At 53.9% G+C, this 25,849-nt stretch overlaps 3 protein-coding genes across 9 annotated transcripts in view; 2 read left to right on the plus strand and 1 right to left on the minus strand.

Annotated features, from left to right (window-relative positions):
* The window catches only part of RAPGEF1 (Rap guanine nucleotide exchange factor 1), an 89,715-nt gene extending 73,858 nt beyond the window's left edge, over positions 1-15,857 (plus strand). For 5 of the 6 annotated variants that reach the window (XM_082327764.1, XM_082327767.1, XM_082327765.1 and 2 more), the window contains 13 exons: positions 282-370; positions 1,714-1,825; positions 3,465-3,540; positions 6,778-6,862; positions 8,239-8,331; positions 8,704-8,889; positions 9,047-9,131; positions 9,362-9,456; positions 9,916-9,994; positions 10,138-10,239; positions 10,655-10,752; positions 11,821-11,949; positions 12,555-15,857. In XM_082327764.1, the coding sequence (XP_082183890.1) occupies positions 282-370; positions 1,714-1,825; positions 3,465-3,540; positions 6,778-6,862; positions 8,239-8,331; positions 8,704-8,889; positions 9,047-9,131; positions 9,362-9,456; positions 9,916-9,994; positions 10,138-10,239; positions 10,655-10,752; positions 11,821-11,949; positions 12,555-12,705 (1,380 nt within the window). In that variant the 3' untranslated portion in view covers positions 12,706-15,857. The remainder of the gene's footprint in view (positions 1-281; positions 371-1,713; positions 1,826-3,464; positions 3,541-6,777; positions 6,863-8,238; positions 8,332-8,703; positions 8,890-9,046; positions 9,132-9,361; positions 9,457-9,915; positions 9,995-10,137; positions 10,240-10,654; positions 10,753-11,820; positions 11,950-12,554) is intronic. The other variant, XR_014229872.1, reaches the window with a different exon arrangement.
* A 1,553-nt stretch (positions 15,858-17,410) lies between these two features.
* On the minus strand, positions 17,411-18,304 carry PRRT1B (proline rich transmembrane protein 1B; the record flags this gene model as incomplete). The annotated part of the gene is made up of 3 exons (XM_082327229.1): positions 17,411-17,557; positions 17,666-17,806; positions 17,969-18,304. 3 exons carry the CDS (start codon positions 18,302-18,304, stop codon positions 17,411-17,413), a joined length of 624 nt encoding a protein of 207 aa, XP_082183355.1.
* Positions 18,305-19,278: 974 nt separating this feature from the next.
* On the plus strand, positions 19,279-25,791 carry UCK1 (uridine-cytidine kinase 1). 2 transcript variants are annotated; one of them, XR_014229811.1, is made up of 8 exons: positions 19,279-19,378; positions 19,615-19,774; positions 20,610-20,706; positions 20,810-20,952; positions 21,051-21,145; positions 22,267-22,315; positions 22,687-22,952; positions 23,310-25,791. XR_014229811.1 is itself a non-coding variant. In XM_082327236.1 (7 exons), the coding sequence occupies exons 1-7, from the start codon at positions 19,286-19,288 to the stop codon at positions 22,872-22,874; spliced, it is 825 nt and encodes a 274-aa protein (XP_082183362.1). In that variant the 5' UTR covers positions 19,279-19,285; the 3' UTR covers positions 22,875-25,791. The 2 variants fall into 2 exon arrangements, 1 of the variants encoding a protein (XP_082183362.1); XM_082327236.1 differs by having other exon boundaries at positions 22,687-25,791.
* Positions 25,792-25,849: the final 58 nt, after the last annotated feature.

The raw sequence follows: 25,849 nt of genomic DNA on the forward strand, positions 1-25,849 counted from the left end.
AAATCCAAGACAACAGCTGACTTGTGTTGTAACTTTCAGCATCATTTCACAATGTTAAAAGCAAACAGTACTAATTACACTAGTCTCCAGAGATGGTCCCAAATTTCCTGTCTAATTAACTTCTGTGTTTTCCTGGCATTTGGCATTAACTTGCATCAGTCTTTAACCGCTCTGTAGGAATTTACAGTAAAGGGCCATTTAGAGGCAGTCAGACTGTAAATGCAAGGCTAGCTGTGGCATAGGACCCCATATAATAACAAAAAACTTCCTTCTCTTCGCAGGAATCTCCCTCTATCAAAGACGGCCACTCCAAAGACTCCACTTCGAACAGCAGTGCCATGGGGAAGGAGGGCAAAGATGGTGCTGAAAGGTGAGCCTGCCTCCCCTGGCACCCCTGCTTCCCGGCCTCGAAGGGTACAGAGTCTCACCAACGTCCCCTTAGCCCTGCCCTCTACCAAACCGTCCTTGGGGCTGCCTGCTCTGCCCTCAGCCTTCTCGGTGTTCTCTAAACTTTAAGCCCGCTTTTTTTGCGTAACTGGTGAGCGGTGGGATCCTGCTGAACAAGGAGGATCCCGGCCAGATGTCGTCACTTAACTCAGGGAGCCTGTAGGGGTTAATGCGGCCTGTGTTAGCCATCCTAAGTCCATCTAATTGACAGTCCTGTCATTGACAGTGGCTGCTCCCTCCCGCTTCCAGGGAAACGTGCAAAAAAAAGTCTGGTTGGGAAATAGTCTTTCAGAGGGGAATTTCTTCCAAACCCTGCCAGTTACAGGCTGGCCGAGGCCCCAAAGCAGGAGGCTTTATATCCCTTCTAATGCTCTTAGCTATCATTTGTCTATGTAAATAAAGAGGTGCAGGCTGTAACAGATGGGCTTCAGGAGGAGCGGAGTGCGTGCTTCCCTGCTGCTTGAGATTGCTCTTCAATTGCATTTCTAAAGCAAAAATAGAGAACAGCATTGTTTTGTGTGTGACAGTCAGCTTCCCTCCCCCATTTTCCTGCAGTTGGTTTGAGGGTTTTAATCCCTGCAGTGAAGGAGACAATGCAGGAGTGCTCTGCAGAGCTCGCTATCTGCTGAAAGTACTGACTGGTGCCCAGGATTTTGGCCTGTGCCTGGGGAAAGCTATAAAGTACCTGCGTACTTTTTTTTTTTCTAGGAATAGAGGCACAGAGAGCATGTGTCCAGGCTCAGGAGTACCAGCCTTTGGGGGAAGGAATACTGGAGTTGTGGATGTACACCAAAAAAGCGATCAGAGCTTTCTGCTCTGTCTTCCTGCAAAAAGAGAGCCTGTCATCTCCCCTTGTAGCAGCACAATGGGTCATGAGCTGACTAAGATATGGACGTGTAGAGTATGCTCAGTCTCTATACATTTGAGGAAGGGCTTAGATTTGTGTGCACTAAAAATTTGGTGGATTAAGGAGACATGGAAGCGTGTATTTATGCAGGGCATAGTAAAATCCTGTCTGCCAGAAACGCAAGCAGACAAGTGTTCAGGTCCTAGAGGTTCATCTTTCTCTTTTTCAAGAGATGCACAAAGCAACAGAATTAGAGCTAGACATTTGAGCTTGTTTGCAAAAGATTTACCTCCAGACTGTCTGTGTACTTACTGTCATTTAATGAAGGTTTGTACACTGAGCTCGAGTGGACCCAGCATCTCTTCTCTGGGGTGGGCAGTGACACTGATGGGTATTTGCCTTTTTTTTTTTTTTTACAGGCAGCAGCAGTCACCAGATGCTTTGGAATCATCACAGTTGGAAGAAGAGGTAGATGAGCTATCCCTTATTGACCACAGTGAAATTATGTCTAGGTTAACACTGAAGCAAGAGGTAGGTGCATTCAGGGTTTGCTTTCACACTCTTTGGTTTATGCTGTATTGAAATTTGATTCTCTGTGTGCACAAGCAAGGCATCAGCTTTTATTTGGTGGGAAAAACTAGGTTGCAGCAGAAGTGGTATGCAGCTTTATGTGTGCAGGCTGTTGTGAAAGTATGAGATGCTGGTACAGGCAGGGAGCATCAGCAAGGAATGAGGCTTTAACAAAATGTGAGGTATCTCTAGAAACCAGCTCATCTTGTGCCCTTTTCCCAGTCTGCTCCTTCCCACCTCTTCAACCTGCTACAGTCTGAAATAAAGCGCCTGAGCGCAGTAAATCCAGGTGCGGGTTTATGGTGTTGGCCTTTCAATCTGAAGGCAGGTTTAGCAGATTTCCCGAGCAGGACGTTAAATTACTGATGTGGAAGAGCAGCCAAAGTAGCTGTTTCTATATTTGAGAAATGGCTTTGTTTCTAGCCTTGGGTGCACTCCCAGACAGCTTTGCTCACTATGCTCTTGAACCAAGCTGTCTTTGACATGCAGCTTGAGGGAATATGCAGGCTTTTGAAGCTTTCAGACTGTCAGGGCGCTAGTCTGAAAAACAGAGAGAATGGATCAGTTACTGGCACTTTAGGAGTGTTCTTTGGTCAGCCGAGATGTGCAGGAGAGAGTGAGAAGCTATTACTCATTCCTTAAGTAGTATTTCATGAGTCTTGCCAGAGAGTCACCTGAAAAATTCACATCTTAGACATAGCTGCTCCGTGGCTGTAATCCATGGTTTTTTCAGTGTTTTGCATATTGAAATGACAAAGACATTGCTAAGGGAAGCCAGGCACGACTCCAGTCTCCTCTGCAGGAATATTTCCTTTTAAAAACAATTAAAAACCAGTGATTTCTGAACATTTGGGACTAGCAGATCTGTGTCAACCCTTCACTTCTTTTTTCTTTCTTTTCTTTACGGTCTGCGTGTTTGAAACGGTATAGAACTGCCACTGTGAGCTGTTTCCTGCAGCATGGGAACCACTGGCTGAGTGATAGATCAGTTTTGCATATTTTTAGTTGTGAATTGCAGTAGCTAGAAGAAAGATGTTTTTAGAGAGTGGTAAGGCAGAGGTCAAGCCGTTAGCAGGGCTGTTTTCTGCTCCCAGTTATTGGATCACTTCAGGTGACCTCCAGCCAAATAGTTCCAGATTAGGGAATTAACTTGCTAGGTTTTGATGTTCCAGGAACATGCAGGTTGAATGCATGACCTCTCACCCCACAGCCGCTGCGGTACGTGATCCCGCGCTTTGAGACAGTTCCCGCAGTGTTGCTGCTCTGTTAACGGCCTTCTGGGAGCGTTTGGGAGTCTGGGACATTTCTGTTCATTCTGCTGTGGACAGAAGATTCAGCTTTCACTGAGGTTCACAGCCTGGCCTTAAGGAGTCAGAGACCCCGATTGAGGATCAGCCCAGATCCTCATCTGCGACGCAAAATGTTTTATTCAAATTCCAGGGTTAGCCCAGCACTGAAGGCCATGTCCCAGCTCGCGCCGTGAGCAGTGCCAGGAACATTGCGTACTCTGCCGGTTGTTGCTGAGCTTGAACCCCAGAGATGGTAAACCAGGCCGAAGGGAGCTTGGGCCATGCCTTACGTGTTTCTGTTCTCATTGCAGGGAGATGATGGGCCAGATGTTCGCGGTGGATCCGGAGATATTTTGTTAGTGCACGCGACAGAGACCGACAGGAAAGGTACAGTGGGTGCACAAAACGGCGCTGAGCAGCGCAGCCTGGCGCGGCCTTTTGCTGCTTGTCTTCTGCGTCTCTGTAGCGTGCGCAGTCGCGATGCGACTGCAGGCAGCTGGGCCGGGGTGGAGAGGACTGCATTCGTGATCCTCCGAGTTGCGGGGGGGATTGTGCTTATCTTTGGTGAAACAGAGGTAAGCTGGATAAGCGCCTGTTCATTCCATTTAGCAGCAGGGATGGTATTAACTCCCCATAGCCCTTGCCCAGAAAAGGAAGGCGAGGCGCACCAGCGGAGCTGGTGACAGTGCTGTGTTGGGGTGTCTGTACCTGCCGAGGTAGGCCACTGCCCTCTGCGAGTGCAGGTGGGACTGTGGCGTGTTCTGGCATGGATCCTGTTTTCAGAGGTGCTCCTTGCCCTTTGAACTTCAGGGCAGTGGTGATGTAGGGGTTGCTGGAGTGACTGTTGCATCAAAGCGGGAGAGGATGGACGTTGGTTTGGGTCTAATGCAGTACCTGTGGGCATCGGGCAAGCTGTCCAGGCGCTGGTCTGCTGGCACCCCTCATTTTCATCTTACCGTGTTACTTCCTAGTCCCGCTCTGTGCCACTTGCATGCTGGTAGCCACCCAGACCAGTTCAGAGAGGGAATCCACAGTACAAGAAAGGAGATGTGGGGGAGGAAAAGGGAGGCTAGCAACCCTTAGCTCTAGGTCTGTTAAAACCCCGCTTTATCTCTCCAAACCCAGTCACCACCCACACAAAGCAGCTCTCTTCCGAGACCTGTGGCAAAGACAGCCTTTGCAATGTCTCCAGAGAGTGATTTTGAACCTGCCAAACACATTTCTGCTGATGGCCTTAACCAGAATTGATCTCCTTATCTCCTGGGATGCAAGGCAAAATGCACTAACCCGCTGAACCACTCAGCGCTCATATTTTAGAGGTTTGATAGTCAAAGGGGAAATACCTTCGATGTGCATTTTTAAATGGCAGGGTTTTTACTATAGCATAAGGTGTTTGCAATGACTTACCAGCACCATTCAGCTAGCAAGAAAATCCTTCCCCTGACACCTGTTTCCCTGTTTACATCAGGCATCGAATCCAGGCAGAAAGGACCAAAGTTAGGAACATTCTAGAGAGGAGGAGGCAACTGATTGCGCAAAGGCTACATACGTATATTTAAAAAAAAAAAAAGTCTAAATGAGGTGGTGGAAATACCCCTTATAAAAATGCTGAAACTGGAACAGAGAAGCTCTGATTTACTCCTGCTGTTCTCCAGAACAAGCATCACATTGGAGGAACTTCCCTACTGTTCCTGTTGAAAGACGGCTACTTGGTGAAGGGATGTGTGCTAGAGCTCCGGTTCATGAATGGGGAGCTCTGAGGGTGCTGCAGGCAGTGAGGTGGAAGCCGTGGAGAACCCCTCAAGACTAGGAAAAACTAGAGCAGGATTTTGAATGCACAGCGGTGCGGACGGGGAGAGCGGCTGGGTGGAGGGAGCTCTGCGGGGCACGTTTCTCAGAATAGTCACAGAGCTTAGCCTCGCAGGCTCTGCCAAGCCGCTGAGCTGAATGGAGCACGGAGGAATTTCTGCTATGCTAACCCAGTGTTTGGGTGACTGAGAGGGTTAATGAATTAAGCTTACAATGAGAAGAATTCAGGGCTTGTAAATCAATCAGCCAAACGGCACAGAGGGGTATAGTTAAGAGGCTTTCCTTTAAAGATGAATTTCTTGGCAGCTTCAAGTGCCAGAGCAGACCAGCTGTATTACCTCACGTTGCCTTTTGGGCAGATGGGAACCCAGAATAAATGTAACTCCACGCCCTGTTGCATGATGCTTCTTGTCCATTTGAGTTTTCTCAAGAGCTAAATGGAATAAGGGATAAAGAGAGACTTGTGGTCTTTAGGAATAAAATCCATGGTCAGTTAAGTCCTCGCAGCCACACGCGCTTGCTGTGCCTGCAGGATTACAGCTGGACGAGGCCTAGGACTCACCCCTGACATGACCACCCAGCCTCCGGCTTTAGAGCTTATGTCTGATTGCCTTTAACCAAAAGGCAGCAGCGCGCTCTGATTTAAGAGCAGGAGGAAGCGGCGTCTCTGTCAGGCTCCTGCCAAGAGAAACACCTCAGGTAGAGAGGCACAGCTAGCACACTGTGCCCGGCTCTTTCCCACCCTCCATACGCAATGGATGGATGGTACAGCAGATGGGTGTGGGGTGATCCCTGTCCTGGCTGAAACAAGCTTTACGTGTACAGCCTAGCCTGGGCAGGCACGGCAGAAGCTTTTTCTCCCTTAACAAGGCTCTGCCAGTGGTTGCAGTGCACCGGGCAGGGGCAGCGTGCCATCCCGCTGCACATGCTGCCTGCAGCGCTGCGTGGTTTATACCAGGGCTCACAAGTTTCCATTTTGACCGCTGCTGTCCACAGTGACCAAACCTTGCCCGGGACTGCGAGTGTACCGCAGTCTTGACCTGAAATCTTCTTTCCCGTTTGCAGCTCCTGCTTTTTCAAATTCCGTCCTTTGTGCCCGTGATGATGGCCAAAGCCTTGGCGATTCTGGGGCCTGTAGCACCCACTGCTGCAGATTAATAAACAGAAGTTGACGTGCACTGCGTCAGCGTCTGTGTTGTGGCAGGGTCATGGTCATGGTAGCGTCGGTTTTTGCAGTGCAATTTACTCTTCTTTTGGCTGAAAATAATCTTATATTTACACTGTCCTGGGGCAGATTTCCTGGAACATAGCAAGGGCAGAGGGTCTGCAGCACCATATCATCATGTCGAAACACGTGCGTTCCTGATCAGGAGGGAACAGTGACCGTGTCTTTCTGCAGGGCTCTGTGCTGCGTAAGCGGTAAAGACAGAGAACAGGCACGCACCTCTCACCATCAGATCTTCTCTTGAAAGTATCCCCAAGGTCTAAACCACATTTTGCCTTGACCCATTATTGAAAGTTCCTGTCCCACAAACAGGTGTTTTTCACTGACCCCTTTGGTGGTCGCATAAGCGAAGCAGCAAGCCTGAGTGCTGCAAATGGGAGCCAGGCTGGTGGGGACAGGGCAGTTTCGCTGTTGCTCTTGTGCCGTAGGGTCCATCTGCTGGTAAGAAACTACAGCACAGCATTTCTGTAAAGTCCATTTGTGTCAAAATGCGTCCGTGTCCTCTTCCTGTAAGACTGGATTCAACCTTACAAGAAGCTTCCTTTTTCTGAACGCAGGGTTGACTGAGGCTTTCTTGTCTTTCTCTGTAGATCTGGTGCTGTACTGTGAAGCCTTTCTGACTACGTACAGGACATTTATTACCCCTGAGGAGCTCATCAAGAAGCTGCAGTACAGATATCCTTTTGCATGAGTGGCAGTTCACCCCCACCAGGAACCAGAGCTGAGCAGTCATCGTGGAGGGAGTTGGTGGCAAGTTGTTTGGTCAAAAGCCTGCTGACAACGTGGTCAGTAATGTGCTTGCCCTGGAGGTGTCCCAAGCAGGACTTTCTTCACCTCTGCACACTGCAAATGGGAAACGCTGCTGGGCAGGTCCAGGCAGGGCGGAGTAGAGAGACCTGAGAGTAGTCTCCTGAGGGCCCTGGCAGGGGAGAAGAGCAGTGCAGATTTTCTGTACGTCACTGGGGAATTGGTCATTTGTTTGCGGCATCTCGTTTGTAGAATGGGGATCACCCCGCCTTCCGCCTTCCGGAGGGGCCGTGGGGATTGCCTGCTTGGGCAGGTGTAGTTTGATACTAGAGATGACAAAACCATCAAGAGCTATTCTCTCTCTTATTACAAGACATGCAGCACGGAAGATAATGTCCTCTTGGCCTCCCAGTTCTGAACTGAGCTTGTAACTGCTTGGCAAGGCGAGGGCCCCTACGTGGCAGGGTGAGCATTAGCATTTCTGGCAGAGTATGGAGAAGGCTTCTTGTTGAGCACGCTGCCTGCAGTTCCTTCCCTTAGGCTCTGTTCCCGCAGCTCCCTTCGCCATCAGCTGAGCGGGTCAGTGTCTCCGTTCAGGCAGTGCAAAGGCAGTGCAAAGGCCTCGTGGGCTTTGGTCCTGTACACGCACGTCAAAGGGAGCCTGACGTCACCCTGTCCTGCGTCGCAGCTCATCACTGCCATCTGCAGCAGAGCTGCTGCTCCCCTTGCTCCTGCTGGGATCAGCGCAGCCAAGGACACAGCAGATCTCACTGCAGAGCGGTTGTCAGTGACAATACAGGCTGGGGCATTCCTGCAGGCCCTTGTCAGTACTTGACTTACGGGTAACCTTTTTCTCTTTCCCTTTGTCCACCTGGCAGAAGCTTTTTCAACCCGTGCCGTCTCCCCTGCCGCCATTCCCCTTGCAGCAAATTGGGCAGTGAGGAAGGTAGAGGTGACATCTGAGATCTGTTGAGACCAGATGTCACAGACCAGTGGGGGAGATCCCAGTAGAGGAGTGCTGCTCATTAAATCCCACCTTAGAGAGAACAGTTTCAGGGTACACCTGCTCTTCTAGCGTCAGTTCTGCAAGGTGTAAGTACCTCCTCACACCCCTCCTGCCTGCGGCTGGTGGCAGCTTAATACCATGTTAATTAGAGCCATGTCGGCGTCCCTTATTTCCTGGAAATGGAACACCAGTTTCAGTCAAGACCAAATAGTAGCTATTCTAATGTTCCTCAAGGCAGCTGTTAGTTGCACTGATGCTGATCTGACCACACTCAGTTGATTCTTTAATTTGCAACCACATATGAGAAGTTTTGCCACTTCCCAGACACGTTTAAGAAGCGAGTCAGTAAGAACACCTTCTTCGTGCTGGTCAGAGTGGTGGATGAGCTGTGGTGAGTTGCGTTCTTCGCTTCAGGATGGGAGATGCGGGGTCAGTAACAATACAGAAGTCTGGCAGTTACGAAGATGTATTGTTTAATTCTCATCTATGATGACAGCTGAAATCCCCTCCCCTGACCAGGGAGACACCTGTAGTGCTGAACCTTCTTCTTCAGCAGGTTCTCGGTGTGTCCTATGCCTGTCAGGGATTTTAAAATAACTAGTAAAAGGGGAATCTGTAAAAAGGGAAGAGCTGGGAAGGGGAGGAATTTCAGTCACTCGGTTCTGCTTGTGGGAAAGAGCAACAAGACTTCGTACAGATACAAACTCTCTAGCTCAGAGTCGTAGCTCTGATGCCTTCCCTGGGTTTTCCATCTTTCACTCAGCTTAGTGGAGCTGACGGAGGAAATTCTCAAGCTGCTGATGGACCTGGTCTTCCGACTGGTCTGCAACGGGGAGCTGAGCCTCGCCAGAGTGTTACGCAAGAATATCCTTGATAAAGTGGATCAGAAGAAAATGCTGAGCTACGCCAATTCCATCAAACCTCTTGCAGCCCGTGGGGTGGCAGCCAGGTGAGGAAAGATGCACGTAACCATATCTTGGTCCTTTGAAAGACAGGGCATCCCTTTCTTGTGGACACAAGAGTTTTTTCAGTCGAAAATGTAAGAAAGAAAAAGAAAACCAGGTCACATTTTCTGAGCCTTTATACTTCATCCTTGTTTCCTACAGGCCAGGGACCCTGCATGATTTCCACAGTCATGAAATAGCCGAGCAGCTGACCCTCCTAGACGCCGAACTCTTCTATAAAATCGAGGTATAGGGATGAGGATGGGGTAAGGGCGGTGGGAGGGATTCAACCACATACCCTCTGCAATCCCTGGTATGCCCTGCCAGCTCTCCCAGCGCATCTGTTGCGTTGTAGGAGACAGCTGAACTTGTGTCAGCAAGTGGCTGTGAGCACAGACTGCGACTGGGAATCTTGAGGCAGAAATCCCATTTTAATGTGTGGTATTTTCCCACCCCTCTCCTCTTCTTCCTCGGCAGATCCCAGAAGTTTTGCTTTGGGCAAAGGAGCAAAATGAAGAGAAGAGCCCCAACCTGACCCAGTTCACAGAGCACTTTAATAACATGTCCTACTGGTAAGGAGCTCAGAACAACCCTGGCCCTGAACTGTGCTTAACCTCCAGTGCCCTACAAATATTCAAAATATTCCTTGCAGAATTGGGTTCACTTGTTACAAGTGGGATAACATATATTTTTGGCCAGGAATAGAAATCATCAAAGACCCCAGAGCACACGAGAAAGAAAATCGGGAGGGTTATGGAGGGCACTGTAACCCAGAGGAATTATTGTCAGTACCATTGAGCCCTTCCAACAGACATTCCCCTTGCAAATAAATGTACTCTGTGAAGGGTTATTGTGGTCATCCTCAAAATTACTCTGTTGTGAATTAGAGTGCTCCATTTAAGTTGGAGGTATCATGAGCGTTTTAGTATCGTTGGGCCATCCTTATCAGCTATCAGTTTTTTAAATGAAACAAGAAGAAATCTGAGATCTGCTTAAGTGGGTTTATCTTCTTTTTCTGTCTGTTCTTCCAGGGTCCGTTCAATAATTATGCTACAAGAGAAGGCCCAAGACCGAGAGAGGCTGCTCCTTAAATTTATAAAGATTATGAAGGTATGAGCTTTGTTCTTGCTGTGAATCGGACACACTGCTCCTTAAAGGAGCAGGGGAGTGGGACCTTCTGCTTGGTAGAGCTGTTTGATGCTAGAAGACTTTTCAGACCTCTGGAGTAACTGGAATATTCTCCCTCTTCACAGCACTTACGGAAGCTGAATAATTTTAATTCCTATCTGGCCATTCTTTCTGCACTGGATTCTGCACCCATCCGAAGGCTGGAGTGGCAGAAACAAACCTCAGAGGTGAGGAGCAGCGAGGGCTGTCACCTTCAGGGGAAAAAGAGAACTGTTAACGGTATGACACCGCTGGGTAGTTTTAACAGCTCGGCAACGGGTGGCGGATAACCGCTCTCCAGTGCGTGTAATGCCACAGTGCTGGAAGCCTGCAGCGTGGCTGGGCGTTCTGACAGCTGCAGGAGTGCCAGCGCGGTCACGGGTGAGAACAGCCTCCTCCTCCTCCTCCCTGCAAATCGAAGGCTTGGTGAGGCTGAAGGCAGCGAGGCTCTGTGTATACGCACTCGGGGTCAGGCTGAGGAAATCAGTTGGAGGTGTTTGCAGGATGGCATTAACTCCCTGGCCTGCATGGCTCTCTGGGGAGAGGTTACAAAGAAGATGGGTTTGCAGCAGTGGTGTCACCATGGGCTTTGTGTTCTGCCAGGGCCTGGCTGAGTACTGCACGCTGATCGACAGCTCCTCGTCCTTCCGCGCCTACCGAGCAGCTCTGGCTGATGTGGAGCCTCCCTGCATACCTTACCTGTGAGTTGGTACTTTCTTTCCTCTGCCGTTACTTCTGCATGTTCAGATCGTTCCTTCAAGGATTTCTCAGCAGCTTCTGCTCAGCTCAGCACTTGCCTTTTGCCCAACATCTAGAGTAAGACGGCAATGTGCCACATCAACCCACGCGCCCTCTCTGGAGCAATTTGTCCTGTAGCAGAGGAAAGCAGGGTGGCAGCTGTCTTTTGGTAAAGAAGGCTTTTGTGAATTACTATGGAAAAGGAAAGATCAAGTGCCTGGATCTTTAGTTGATGCTTTTTGACTATTTTCTCTGGGGTCTGTGTGCAGAAAGAGAAGTTTTCCCATGAGATGCAACAGATCCCACAGCTTCAAGCTGCTGCTTGCTCCTCTGCGACAGCTCTGGTTCTGCTGACTGCAAGAGCTGATAAATGAGAAGCCTGCCTTGTCAAACACACTGCTTCATCCTGTTTCTAGAAGAAAGGTTGAAGCCATTGCCCTTCTCCGTAAGGGGCTTCTGATCTAAACACCAGATTTACTCTGGGTTTACACCACTAAAGGTCTTGCTTTCTTCCATGGAAAGAGTTCTGTAGGAGGAGGTTGCATAGGTACATGGCATCTCATCTGGCAGGGGGCCGCAGCAGGACTGTGCAGAGACATGGTTGAGCCGGGGAAGCAGAGGGAGGAAGGGAGCACAGACCCCCTCACTAGCCAAACCGCAGCTTGAGGTTTGCCTAAAACTGGAAGGAAGGTTTAACCCCTGGCAGGCACTTCCCATCACCACCTTCTTCCAGCCTGGTCATCCTTTCCATGGAGGGCGAAAGAGCAACCTCGGCGCCCGTGGTGTGACCATGAGTGCCTCGCCTCAGAGGTCCCTCAGCTGGGCATGGTGGGCGCCTTGCACCCGAACACCTTTGGATCTGCTGCCGGGGGGACGTCCCCTCTAGCTTAAAGTTGCAGTGCCGATGGTGGCAGCAGCAGGAGGCCGTTAAATTGCCTGTGGCTGCCTTTTTGCTGGCCGTCCTGCCTGTGTGACTAACCTCTGTACTTGTTTGCCTGCTCCCTGGCCTGCTGCCCCTTTCTCTCTTTCAGAGGCCTGATTCTGCAGGACCTGACCTTTGTTCATCTGGGAAACCCTGATTACATTGACAGCAAAGTGAACTTTTCCAAACGCTGGCAGCAGTTTAACATCCTGGACAGCATGAGGTGCTTCCAACAAGTGTAAGTGCAGCAACAGGGGGGCAGAGCTGGCTTCGAGGCAGCACGGTGGGGACTGGTGTGGGTGGGGGTGGCTGGGGCACGGGAGCCCCCGTGGGAGGGAAGGGAGTCTGAGGTGAAAGCATGGTGATGGAGATGTAAGGAGACCTGGGAACGACGGGGCTCTGGTCACAATCTCCTTCCCTCGCTAGGTTAGCTATGACTAAAAGTTGTGAAGACATTTTTCCTGTATTACTTTTGAGATCCAGTGCAGTAAAGTTCTGCCACTGCTCTTTCAGACAACAGTTTTTCCTCCTGGTTTTGCTGTTGCTGGTTCCTATGTTCTTTAGGTCACGGAGGGTTTTCTTCACTGCTGTCTTGCAGCAGAGGCAGCAGATCTAACTGCTGATTTCAGCATGATAGGGTCTTTTTTTTTTCCCCAATTCAGCGATGGGCATGATGGTTTTTCCCCTTTTTGGTGTCACGCCGCAGTCACAAGTATCAGGCTCAGGTAATGCAGACCCCACAGCGCTGAACGTCCCTTAGAGCAGGGCAGGGGTGGCTCGAAGTTGGGAGAGGTCCCCAGGTCGCCCCGTGTTTAACTGCCACCCTACTCTGTGGTTTTCCAGACATTACGACATCAAAAGAAATGACGACATAGTGTCATTCTTCAACGATTTCAGCGACCACCTGGCTGAGGAGGCCTTGTGGGAACTGTCCCTCAAAATCAAACCTCGGAACATTACGAGGCGGAAAACAGACCGAGAAGAGAAAACCTAGGAGGAGGGGTTGTGCGAGCGAGAATTGCTCCGCAGACGCACCGAGGGCAGCTATGAGACTGGAGTTCAGTGTTTGTACCTGTTACTGGATGGCGCACCCTCCCTCCCAGCTGGCAGCGATCCCTGGGCGTGTGAATGTCGGGCTCTCGCGGCAGGCAAGAAGTGACCGCAGGCGTCAGCCACGAAGGGTGCAGATCAGCCGGTGCTCGCTGCACTCGCCCTCCTTCTCCTCCCGTCCCTCTGTGCCATGAATCAGCTTTAAACCCGGGGAGAGAGCTTTGTGGAAGGAGGGTCCCATGCAAGCGTGTTACTGGTTTGCTGGCCGATTGCATCCGGGAATACCCGGGCTTTTGTTTTCATCCACGAAGGAGGGTCAGCAAGAGCTCAGCACCCCCAAATTTGTCTCCGGAGTGGTGTTCAGCAGGCAGCAGCCGTGGAAGCCAAGGGTTTGAGTCTCCCCTGCGATGCCACCTCGAAACGTGTTCATCCCTAGGAGATGAGGACGAAAGAGTCTCCCGCTGCCTGCCAGAGGAGCTCTGTCTTCAGAGAGCTGCTTGTGTTTACAGGGGTCTTCGGTTTACCCCAGATCTCTCGCGCCTTCTTCGTGGGAGGAAGGCACCGGTCGTAGATACGGAAGAGGCACTGAAAATGTGGGCAGGGACCCGCCATCTCCAGTCATCGTATCCCCCTCCTCCTCTCAGATCTCGTTATTTAAGCAACAGTAATCTCTCCAAACCCTGGAAACATCGTCTACCCAAGGTACTGCGGTTCACCTGTCCTGGGAACCCGTATCTTTTAGCAATGGTACTAGCTTTTGCACAGTGAATGCTGTAGTATACAAGACTGTAAATAGCTAGTGTTAGAATCCATTGAAGATTTTTTTGATGCATGTCTGAATACTGATGGGTTTATAGGAAAAAAACAAAAGTGCAAAACAGTGTGTATACAATTCACAACCAGTGATAATGTTGTTCCAAGTGCTGGAAGAAAGGAGGCTCGGGGCGGCCGCGTGGGTGCTGGCTGCGGAGCAGGTGCAGGAGCCGGGCGAAGGAGCCAGCGGGTGCCGTACTGGGGTTGGAAATGGGAACCGGGAAGGAGCCCTGCGCCCGGCCGAGCCGCCCCGTCCCCTCCACCCCACTCCTCTCTCCTCTCACTGTTGCCAAATGGTTCTTTCGGGGGGTCCCCGTCTGGCTGACCCTTGGTGCTGTGCTTTGTCATCCGTGCTTTGGCAGGAGCCCCAGCAGGTCCCCATCCCCAGTCCCACCGTGCCAGAGCCAGCAGGGCAGGGGCGGCCCGGCATGGAAGAGCGAGGAGGGGTCTCACTTCCCACCCACGCGGCGTTAACCCCAATCTGTTCGGTGTGCCTTATTCAGCCCCTCTGTCCCCTCTCCGTGTGTCCCCTGGGGTGTCCTCGCCAGCGCAGCCCCAGCCAGGCCATTCCACGTCCCTCCTCTCGCTCCTCATCCGATGGTTTACGGCATGGGTTGTGGGTTTCAGCGTACGCTGTAGGTCTTAGCAGCCTTGCGAGGCCTTTCTCAGCACTGTGTCGTGCGGTCACAGGTTTTTACAGAGTTCTGTCTAACAAAATCCTGTGGTTTTAGGGCAGCGGCTCGCAAGGAATACAGACGGGGTGTTTCACAGAGCATCCTTAACTTATTTCTCAATAGCAGCTCCGTGTTTGCTAAAGCCTCGGTTTATTCTGGGTGAATCAGAGTTGCAAACACTTCCTTCTACAAACAGTTTGCAAAGTCTTAGCCAGCTCCCTGCAGACGGCACCTCTGCCTGACGGGCGGCAGGAGGGAGCGACAGCGGCATTGCCCTGTTTGTAGGATCGTACGCAGCTCGGTTATCTTCCTGAAGATTTATGTACAGTACTCAACGCCGTGGCCAAATGCTGAAGCGCAGGGAGACCCCCCCCACCCACGAGGGCATCTTCTGGGGGAGGAGAGCGTGGGGTACAGCACTGCTTTGTGCTGTGCAACCCCCGAGCCGGAGGAGCGGGGATCTTCCTGCGCTGAAACGCGGCGTCCAAGCCAGAACACTTCAAAACCGGTTTATTTTTACAGCACATTGGAGCAGCGTGTCGGGTCCAGCTGAGGCTCTGCAATCCCCAAAGGCTTCCCAGCCTTCCACGCAGGAAGTAATGCCTGTGCTTTCCTTTGTAAATAAGATTAAAAAAAAAAAAACCCAACATGGCAAGACTGTGAAAAGGCAAATACAGGCCGTGTCTGGCGCAGGCTTCCCCCCGGCCAGCTCCGAGCACCTCCCGCGGGCGGCGTGCTGCGGCGTAGCTAGGAGTGTCGTGTGTGGTGGTAGCAGTAAAGCCGCAGCCCATCGCTCCCCTTTCCCCGTGCGGGGACCGCGGGGGTGCGGCGGTCATGGCTGGGGCTCGATGCCACGGCGGGGACAGGAGGGTGCATCTTGTCTTCAGCCCTGCCGGGGTGCTCGCCTCCTCTCTCGCCGTCTCTAGGTTCTTCCCTGCGCTTGAAACCCCGAGCCCTCTTAGTGCCAAAGGGGGGGTCTCGCTCTCTGCCCTCCGCCAGCCCCCCGAAAGCCGGAGGCTCAGCCCGCGGCACGGTCTGCACGGCCGCGGCACCTCGTCCAGCGCGGTGGGGCTGAGCCCCCCGGCTTTCCTCACCCCGCTTCTCCCCTTGGCTCTGCGGCCAGCCCCAGCCGCGCGGGGTGTCCACCACGGCTCCTGGCCCCTGCCCCGGCCTGGGGCCGGGCTGGGAGGGCTGGGAGGGCCCCAGAGAAGGGGCCAGCTTCAGGTTTGCTGACCAGAGACGCCCCCCGCCAGGGCACCCCCCCTGGGGAGCGGGAGCCCTTTGCAAGGCTGGCCATGGCCATGCTCGCCTGTCTCGCAGGCGGGGTCCTGGGGGCCATCGCCTCTCTTTTCTGGGGGAGGGAGGGTCTCGGTCCCCTCCCCGTGCAGGGCAGGGAGCGGGGAGAAGCCATGGCCCCGGTCGCCAGCCCCCGGCCCCGCTCCCAGGCCTCTCCCCAGCTGTTCGGATGTATTATATATATTCACCACTAACTGAGTCTCGATGGTGGCATCTTCTGTGAACATTTCAGACCTGTACCTTTTATATTGAAGACAAATAAACACCGATAACAAACCTGCCTGATGATCCTGTTTACAGTGCATGCAGCAGTCTGTGGATTAAAGTGACAATCGAATCCGCTTCTGGCGCTGGTGTGGCCTCGTGTTTTCCAGTGTGCCCCTCGGGCTTTTCCTCTGCCCTTTCCCCTTTCACTTTTCCCCTGTAAATCTCTTCCTTACCTCCCAGGGAGATGGTCTCGCCCCCGTACAAGCCCTACACTTGAGGGGGGATATCTGCTCCCGTCACCTTCCTCCGGGCACCCATGTCCCCGTGCCGGGGGGCTTTGCTCCCCAGAGGCGCGCTGGCAGGCGCGTGCCCGGCCACGGCCCAGCCCGTGCAGCGGCCGCAGGCCGGGCGGCTGAGGGCTATAAATAACCCCCGGGGCGGCTGAGCATGCTCCCGCACTATTTCAGTCCTGGACGGGGTTCAAAATTCCTCTGGAAATAATCGGCATTGGCCAGCTCGGGAGGAGGATGCCCAGACACTGACCGAGCACATACCACCGCTCGCTCGCCGGGGCTGGACCGCGGTGCCGCATCCCACCGGCCCGGCCAAGCGCGAGGGGGCCGCGGGGTCCGTCACAGCCCCCCGGCAGGCAGACGTGAGCGTGGCCGCCAGCAGAGCCGGGGCCTGGCACGGGGCACGCTTACATCCCCGCGGGGCTCGTCGGAGCAGCCTTGGGACGACCCAGCGGCTCGTCCTCCCCGTCCCCGCAGCGGCTCTGCGGGTGGCACCCGCTGCGTCCCCACCACGGCCCCGTCTGGGCTCCCCTTCCCCGGGGGCCGGAGCCCCGGCACCCCCCTGCTTTCGGAGGAGGCCCTGATTTGCCCGATTACAGGAGAACTTGCCCTGAATTTTGTGGCGGACAAAAGCCACGGGGTGGGGGGAAGGTCCTTGGTGTGCAGAGAAAACAGCAGCTTTGGCTACACCTGTATTTTATTTCAATCTGGAAGCAGCAAGAAGGTGGTGATACAGCATGTGTGTGTATTTGCGTGCAAAATTACCACAGAAGCTAAATACGTGGGTTTGTATCTTCTCACATTATTAATTACCAGCGAGGGCTTCTCACGCCCAGAGCAGCAGCTGCGGCGGAGCGGCCGCACACCTCGGCCTCTCCCTTACGCCTCGGCCCTTTGCTCCGGCTCCAGCAAGACGCTCCCCGTGCCACAGAGTCCCCTTCTGCATCTCCGGGCGACAGCCCACGGTGATGGGATTCAGCATCCCGCAGCAGAGCCTGATCCCGTACGTGGCGCCGCCGCTCCGACGAGGCTCCTTGCCCAGAGCCGGCTCCGGTGGGGCACGGCACCGGCATGGCTTCAGTCTGGGTTTGTCTGGCCCATGCTGTGGTTCGTGGGGCTGAGAGCGGGCGGGCGAAGGCGCGGGCGGCTCCGGAGCGGCTCCTGCCCCGCCAGGAAGGCCGGACGCCGGCCCTCAGCCCCGATAACGCGCTGCGGTCACCCATCGATAACACTTTGTGGTCGCCCATTTTCCGCGGCAGCCCCGGCAATGCCAGGCGGGGGCTGCGGCCGCTCCACCTGCCCGTGCCCCTGGGGAGCCGCGAGGAGCCCCCCGCACGCGCCGTGTCCCCGGGGCTCGGGGCCCCTGTCATAGGTACAGGGCTACCAGGACGTAGATGACCCAGCTGATGGAGGCGAACAACCCGAAGAGGAGGCTGAAGAGGACCAGGGACTGGGCCTTTTTGGATGCCGCGTTCGCCTGGGCCATGTCCCCACGGCTGAGCGCAGCCCGCGTCTGGCACAGGAGGAGAAGGGGAGAGGTTAGAGGAGACCCGCGGCACCGGGCGGGGGGATTGGAGGCGCCAGGCGGGCTCGGTGTAAACCAGAACCGCGCCATCCTTACCTCGTGGGAGTAGACGAGGGCGACGACCCCAGTCAGCAGGCAGCAGAAGATGGTCACCAGCACCGACTCCACCATGTAGTCCTTGGGCAGGCGCTGCCCGTGGCCGGCGGGCGATGGCCCCGCGTTCGGTTGCCCGTCGTACTGCGACACGGGGGGCGGTGGTCAGAGCCGCGAGCCCCCCTGTGCCCCCCGTCCCCCCCCCGGGCTGTGGTGCTCCAGGCGCCGCTTGGGACCCCAGGAACCCGGGGCGGGGGGGATAAGGGGTGACCCCGCTGCAGAGCGGGGCGGGTGGGGGATACGTACGGTGGGGTAGGGCAGGGGCGCAGGCGGGATGCCCTGGGGCGGGAAGGACCCCAGCCCCGGCTCCGGCTGGTAGAGGACGGACGCTTGCTGGGAGAAGCCGGCCGGGAAGGGCGGGTAGAGGAGATGGACGCTCTTGGGCTCCGGGGGCGAGTAGGGCGGCGGGTCCCCCTCGAAGGCCGCGTTGATGACCGCCGCCACCACGGCGGGCCCGTCCCCGCGGCCGGGGGGGGGCTCCCAGCGGCGGCCGGAGCCGGGCGGCCCCGCGGCCGCCCCCCGCCCCGCTCCCTCGCCCGCGGGGCCGCGGCCCCGGGGCCCGGCCGGCGCCTCGCCCTCCATCCCGCCGAGACGCCCCCCCTCCCCAGCCGCGTCCCCACTCACGTCGGTGCCCGCGGGGGTCCCCGCAGCCGGATGCTCGGGGCCCGGACCCCCCTCCCCCCCCCCCCCCGCCCCGCTACGGCCCCGCCGCGGCCCCCGGCCCCCGCATGGCCCCGGCCGGGAGCGCAGCGCCGGCGGGACGGGTGCGGGGCCGGGCGGGTTAATCATTGACCGGGTGTTTGCCCAGGGCCCTGGGCGGGCGAGGGCCGCGCCCGGCACGGCCACCCCGGCCCCGTCGCCCCCGGGAGCGGGGCGGGGAGCGGGGTCCCCCCGGCCGGGGGGGGCGATGGGGCCGGTGGGCATTTGCACCCATTTAAACCCCTTTTTTTCGTCGCGTACGTATATTCCCATGCACATCGTGCGTGTGTGCGCGTATAGGCATATACAGAAATACACACAAATACACGTATTTATATATACACAAATACATATATGCGCAGACAAATACACGTTTTTGTGTCCGTGCCCTTCTATGTTGTGCGTTCATGCGTTTCCTCACGTGCGTACGCGTGTATTTGCACGCACCTACGCGTGCACACACGCATACCTGCGCAGCTGTCTGCGTGCACACATGCCTGTAGGAGGTCTCTAGGTGAGCGGTGCCCTATAGGAGGTCTATAGGTGATGAGCTGAGACCTGTAGGAGGTCTCTAGATGAGCGGTGACCTATAGGAGGTCTATAGGTGATGGGCTGTGCCCCATAGGAGGTCTCTAGGTGAGCGGTGCCCTATAGGAGGTCTATAGGCGATGAGCTCTGCCCGCTCCCGCCGCGGCGGGGCTGCACCGCCCCGGGCTGAGGCCGGACGCGCTCAGCGCATGTGGCCCCGCCTTGGCACCGCCCCGTGGCTCCGCCGTGGCCCCGCCCCTTGTGGCCCCGCCCCTTCCCGGCCCCGCCCCCGGACTACACCTCCCGTCGGGCCCCGCGGCCGCCGCGCGCCCCGCCATGGCCTCCGCCGGCGGCGCCGAGCCGGAGCGGCCGCTCCCCCGCCCCAAGCCCTTCCTCATCGGCGTCAGCGGCGGCACCGCCAGCGGCAAGGTGAGACCCCGGCCCGCGGTCGGCGCTCAGCGCCCGGCCGGGGCCCCGCCGCTGCCGGCCCCGGGGCAGCGCGGCGCGGCGGGCCCGGGCTCCGGCGGCCGGCGCCGCTTCCCTCCTCCGCCCCCGGCAGCGGGCGGGGGGCTCGGGCAGGCGGCGGGCAGGGCTCGGGCCGGTGCCGGGGGGGGGGGGGGCGCGCGGGCGGGGTCCCTGCCGCCCTGCCCGATCCCCCCCCTCAGTCCACAGTCTGCGAGAAGATCATGGAGCTGCTGGGGCAGAACGAGGTGGAGCGGCGGCAGCGGAAGGTCCTCATCCTCAGCCAGGACAGCTTCTACAAGGTGCTGACCGCCGAGCAGCAGGCCAAGGCGCTGAAGGGCCAGTACAACTTCGACCACCCGGGTGAGGCCGCTCGCCCTGGGGCCCCGCGGCCCTTTCCCCCCGTCTCCGCCGCGGTTGGGTCAGCGGTCGGAGAGCAGCTGGGGCTTCCTGAAAGGGCTCGTAGAAAATGGGAAATATCAGATAACAGAAATGCTCTTTCCCCCACCAAAACGCCTGTCTGTCACCTGCACGCGTTGCTGTGAGAGCCGACGGCCCTTTGGGCGCTCCTTTGCGGAGAGCGATGCTGGGGAGCTGGAGGGCGTCCCGGTTTGCGCGGCGCTCCGTCTCCTCCTTCTCGGCTGTTGAGAGGATCTGTAATAAACTGCATCCCTCCCCAAATCCTTCCCTGACATTTCTCGTCCACATAAACAGCTGCTCTCCTCGCTCGGGATTGCAAACGGGACAGCGATCTGCCCTTGGCTGAAGCCTAGAGCCCGCTGTAGGCTCACCAGGGTGGATGATGAAAAGCCTTAAAGATGCCTGAGGTTTTCTAAATTACTCTTAGCTAACGGACTAAAAGAGTTGCACAAAATTATACAATTAACCAAGCGGTTTGGCAAAATTATGCAAGTACCAACTTCACATTTGGGTTCTTAATTTCATTGTATTGTAGCTGCTTACAAACAACAAATTCTCTCTTCCTTAACTCTGTAACCAAGTACAGCAATTCTAGGTTGGGCAGGGAGCGTTGGATTGCTGCTGGTAGGAAAGAATAAGCCATAAGTTCCTTTTTTCCCGGTGTAGTACCGGACAGAGAGTTTTTTCCCTCAAAAAAAAAATCTGAGCAGAAAATCTGAGCAGAACATTGGATATAGCAACATCTGAACTTCCTCCTCTTTAAACCTTCCTCTTGCAGACGCGTTCGATAATGACTTGATGCATACAACCCTGAAAAATATTGTCGAGGGCAAAACGGTTGAGGTACCAACCTACGACTTTGTGACCCATTCTAGGTGGGTTTCAGTTTTGTGCGAAGTCGTGGGGCGTGCACGTGGGTGTCCCCCCGCTTGACCGTGGTGCGAGACCCAACGTGCGCTGGGTGTCTTTTCCTGGCAGGCTGGCAGAGACGACGGTGGTCTATCCCGCTGACGTTGTTCTCTTTGAGGGGATCCTGGTTTTCTACAATCAAGACATTCGGGACATGTTCCACCTCCGGCTCTTTGTCGACACGGACTCCGATGTCCGGCTGTCCCGCAGAGGTAACGCTCTGCCGTCACGGGCAGCGTCAGCCAGCTCGTGTTCCTTATCCGTACTCCGCCATGCGGTAAAACTCATGGGTTTTATCTTCCCGTCCCAGTTCTGCGAGATATGAAACGTGGGAGGGACCTCGAGCAGATCCTCAGCCAGTACACCACGTTCGTCAAGCCTGCCTTTGAGGAGTTCTGCTTACCGGTACTGAATGTTGCACTAATTTGATTTGTGCTTTTTGGGGGGGAGAAGGAGCAGGGTCACCTGGGGCTTCGCTGCACTGTAGATGCAGCAGCGGCGGCTTTTGATATTCGTATTTCACGGGTCCCACGCTCTCCCCTCTTCCTCATCTACGTAACCATTACAAGCTGCTTGTTTAAGGAACTTAAACCGTCGGTCCCTTCTGCTGGCCAAGCACCGTGGAAATCCCTAGAGGCTGCGTGCATTTTCTCACGGCTGGCTGCCGTGGCTGTTTGAGTGTGGGTCCCTTTGACTGAAACACTCCCACTCTGCATTTGTTCTTAAGTCTTGCAGGAAGAAAGACGAGCTTGGTTGCCAGCAGACTCTCTCTCAACAGGGAACGCTGGTGAAAAGCTGGGGCAGACCATTATAGCATCTGCTTGCTATGCCGTATCATGTAGGGCCAATTTAGGTGCTCACATAATCAAATTAATTTGGAAAAAACAAACAAAAAAAAACCCAACTCTTTGAGAACAAAATCCTGTGTCTGGCTTAAAGAAGATGGAAAAGGCTAGCTCAGGCGCCTCTTGCTCTAGATCAAAGCAATTCTGGGATTGTAAAAGCACTCATTAGAAATGCTGAATTTGCCAGCCTTTTTAGAAGGGGGTGCGGGGGGAAAGCAGGGGCTCTGTGGTGGTAAAGATCAATAAAATGTCATCAGCGGCAGGAAGGGATTTCACATGCACCTCGGCAGAGATTTAGCAATGGCTTGTGAAAGGCTGATTAGAACCAGCTCTTAGCAAACAGACCTCAGCCTTGAAGCGGGCGACCCGTTTGAAGGCAGCGTACCCTTCAGAAGTGTAAAAGCAAGTACGCTTTGGTAGAAGCGCTTGACCTGCTGCTTCTACCTGGTGATTCACTGCAAAGGGACAGTAAGAACAATCCCTGACCTTAAATCCAGTGCGTGTTAGCCAGTACTTCTCGATTCGTTTAGGTGTTACCGTGACGGAGAGCTTTAACTTGCAGCCCCAGAGCACAGGAACCCCTCCATCTTTGCCCCCAGCTTTCTGGCGTTTGGTAGCCTCTCCCTAGAATAAAGCTGACTTTTCCCATTAACAGTCTCCACCACCGTTGCTGTTTTGCAGACAAAGAAGTATGCGGACGTGATCATCCCCCGAGGAGTCGACAACATGGGTAAATAGGGAGTTCAGTTCTGCGCCTGCTTTCTCTGGGGAGACCGCTTTGGGGTTGGGAGGAGAGCAGGCGGCACGCGGCCGCCTTGCCTGCGTGCTTCTAGGGAAAGGTGTTTGGAGGGGAGGGAGCTGCTCGGCCTGTGGAGGGCTGGGAAAAGTGGCATGCCATCGGAGACGCGGAGCAGGACACCAGTGTCAAAGCTGGTGCTGCGGTTGCTGGTTTCTGTCTGGCCTCGCTGCAGAGGGCAGGCATGGTTTCATTTAAGGGCTTGTTGTTAAAACTTGAGCTGAACAGGGCTGGGTGCTCCGCATTTTCTAGATATCTCGACCAAGAAAGCCCTCATGTCCTACATTTCCCATTCCTCTCTGCAGTTGCTATAAACCTCATAGTGCAGCACATCCAGGACATCCTAAATGGAGACATCTGCAAGTGGCAGCGAGGGGCAATGAACGGGCACGGTCGGACCTACAAGCGCCCGTTCCCCGAACAAACAGAGAGCAGCAGCGTGCTGGCGGCCGGCAAGCGCTCCCACCTGGAGTCCAGCAGCCGGCCGCACTAACCTGTCAGCGGCTGAAGGATTTGCCTCTGGTCCAGACCAACACTGAAGACAACTTTGGGAAAGGACTTCAACAGAACGGTTGGTGAAGTGCCCTTTAAATCGTCCCATGGTGGAAAATTCTCGCAGAGGGGAGAGGAGGGAGTTGGCCTACAGCCCCTCTCCCCTCCAAAACCCCTCCCTGCAATGTCTGGAGTAATTATGTTACTTGATGAACTGGTTAAAGGCAGTGCTACTTGCCTTTTTTTAATTTTCAAAATGAGATCTAATGCCGAAGTCTCCCCTGAAAATTAAGTGCTACCAGGTGATTAGCAGGATACCCCATTTCCCTGATGCTGATCTTCCTTAGCAGGAAAATTAGCTGCCTGTTTTTTCAAATGAAAAACCAGTCTCTTTTTATCCCAGACTAGCTCACACCCTGTTAATTTTAACAAGCAGGTGCAGTCCTTACTCTTCTGTACCTTGTTGGGACCTTGAGCGTTGCTCTCCCGCTGGCCAGCCTCCTTGTTAGCCTGTAGCAGCACGTGGGGGCAGAAGGATTGCCTGTAGAGGAATCTCTCCCAAGAGAGAGGCGAAACAGGGACTGTCTGGGACAAATGGGAACTCGCAGTTCATCGGGGGACAGGCCCGAGAAGTTGTGCGATTCTGGTTCTTAATGTATTCCTGTATAAGCTCCTGAACCCTGCTACAACTATGATGATTGGTTTTTTGTACCCAAATAGTCTCCTTTACCAGAGTTACTGAATGCGTGAGCTCCAGCTGGATTGAGTTGCTCATGGAAGGAGAAACCTGACCTTGTCAGTATTAGTGGCTTTTAGGGAATTTCTGTAGTGCTGGTTGCAGATTCTGCTGTGCGGAATCCATCCACTTCCAGAGCTGGGAGGTGAGATCAGCAAGGGGGAAAGCTGTGAATTGCAAGACCCTCCTTCTGACGGCACAGACAGCTCTCTGGACACGCTCCTACCCTCCAACAGGGCCAAAGCGCTTGCCTTGCACTCGGGCAGTTTAAACTCAAGAATGTCTGTTTTTTAAAAAGAGCAGATGAGAGACTGGAAGTATAAACAGTGACATCCCAGTTTCTGTAGCTTACTCTGGATAAGTGATACTGCAGCAACATGAAGTTTCTGGAAAAAATTTCTGAAATGAAGTGCCGGGTGGGCCTTTGACAATGCCCTTGCGGTATCCTTCCTGAATCTGGACTTACGGTGTAATTTTAAGAATGGGGGTGGGGGGGAAATATTAAGAGGAACTTTTTCCTATTTGCTAGTTTTCTAAAACCAGGGTCTGGCTGTGTTGGTTGTGGGTGTGTTACTGTGGCTAATAAACAAGTGAACAAACAGCAGAAATGACCATTTTATATAAAAGGTGTTTGTGCTACTTGCACGACACCAGCACAAAGGTACAGAAGGGAACACTTCGGGTGTTCAGGTTGCTCTTCTACTCAACAGTTCTTTCTCCCCTTAATGCAGAATTGGTAGCTTTAGTTCTGTAATGGCTGAAGCTTTAGCGAAAACTTAAAAAATGCAGTCTGCACTGTCATCTCTATAGTCTTTTCAACACTGGAAATTGGTAAAGGTTCGTTAGCTATTAGCGATCACCGCGGTTCAGTGGTGCGCCTCTGTAATGCCGAGGAGAAAGCAGTTCATCTCCTAACTGCTGCTGGGTGCTGTTTAGCTCAGGGTGACAGAGTGTGAGCTGCTGCACTGAAGCATTAGCTATTGGCGCTGATTTAAGTAGGAGCAAAATAGTCACTTTGAATGACTGTGGTGGTTGCTCATGCCTTCCTCTGGTGGGGGGGAGGAGGGGGCTAAAACCAGCCTTGAATAGCATTTGTTAGAGCAGTAACAAACACCCTGGTCTGTCTAGGACTGCTGTTCTTGGTCAGCTTTGAGCTGTAGTGCAAGATCCTGCTGCTGCAGCCACGTGGAAAAAAAAAAAATCACCTGTGGCGTAGGTACTGTAACCCTTGTTGTTACAAATTCCCCAGTCCTTCACTTGCACCTCCTCCTGCCCTGTGAATTCCACTGCTGGTGCAAGCCAGGGCACGGGCTGAGTTACCTACACTGTTTTTACCCTGAACCCACGTGTACAAGTTAGAACAGGTTTCTTTCTTTGTCAGCATGATCAGGTCTATCTTGCTCAGAGTTCCTCTTCCCAGGAGATCTGCGGTGTAACCCTGCAGCCCAGTAAATACAACATTGACATTGCTAGTAACAGGCCACAGGATTCTTCTGGCTTTGGCTGGCTTCTTGGCCTGCCCGAAGCTTTGTTTTAGCTTGTTTAGCTGTAACAGCAATTTTTTAATGTCTATTTGTTTTATTTTTGCTTAGCTTCATAAAAATTATGGTTATGCCAAATGATTATACATAGATAATAGTAACAAGTCATTATTCTATGCAGAACGAACTATTTATAAACTTAGCTTAATGCTGTAATGTAATGAAACAGGGATGACCGATAGCAGAGTACTGAAAGTGGGGGCAAATAACGCGTTGTTGAGGAATAGAGTCATGGGATGATGCTGAAGACTGCAGGGCTGATTACTGATAGCTAAAGATGTGTAAACTCTGGAGCTGGGAAAACCCAGCTTTTAGGAGTAACAAAGAAAACAGAAAAGTATCTGCTATGTCGGAGAGTATCCATTTATAGTAACTTGTTGTAAGGTGGAACTGCAGACCAAGGTGCTAGGGAACATACAGAATAGCCCTAAGTGCAACATAGTGCAAGAAGGAAGACACCATCAACATCATGCTCCCAGGGAAGAGGAGGAAGAAACCCTTGCGGCATGCTCTTCCCAGCAAAGGGCCTGGGATGCTGTTGACTAAAGTCAGCAACCTTCAGACCCTGAGGGGCAGTGGAAGGGTGAATGTAACCGGGGTAGAGATGGGGAATTGTGCTCATAACAGCTATGTTACTGTTGAGACCTTTTTTTTTTTTTTGTAACAGTATTCTTTTATTTTCTTTTTCTGTAATTAATC

This window comes from Platalea leucorodia (genome assembly GCF_965183815.1).
Source record: "Platalea leucorodia genome assembly, chromosome: 15".
Taxonomy (NCBI): Eukaryota; Metazoa; Chordata; class Aves; order Pelecaniformes; family Threskiornithidae; genus Platalea; species Platalea leucorodia.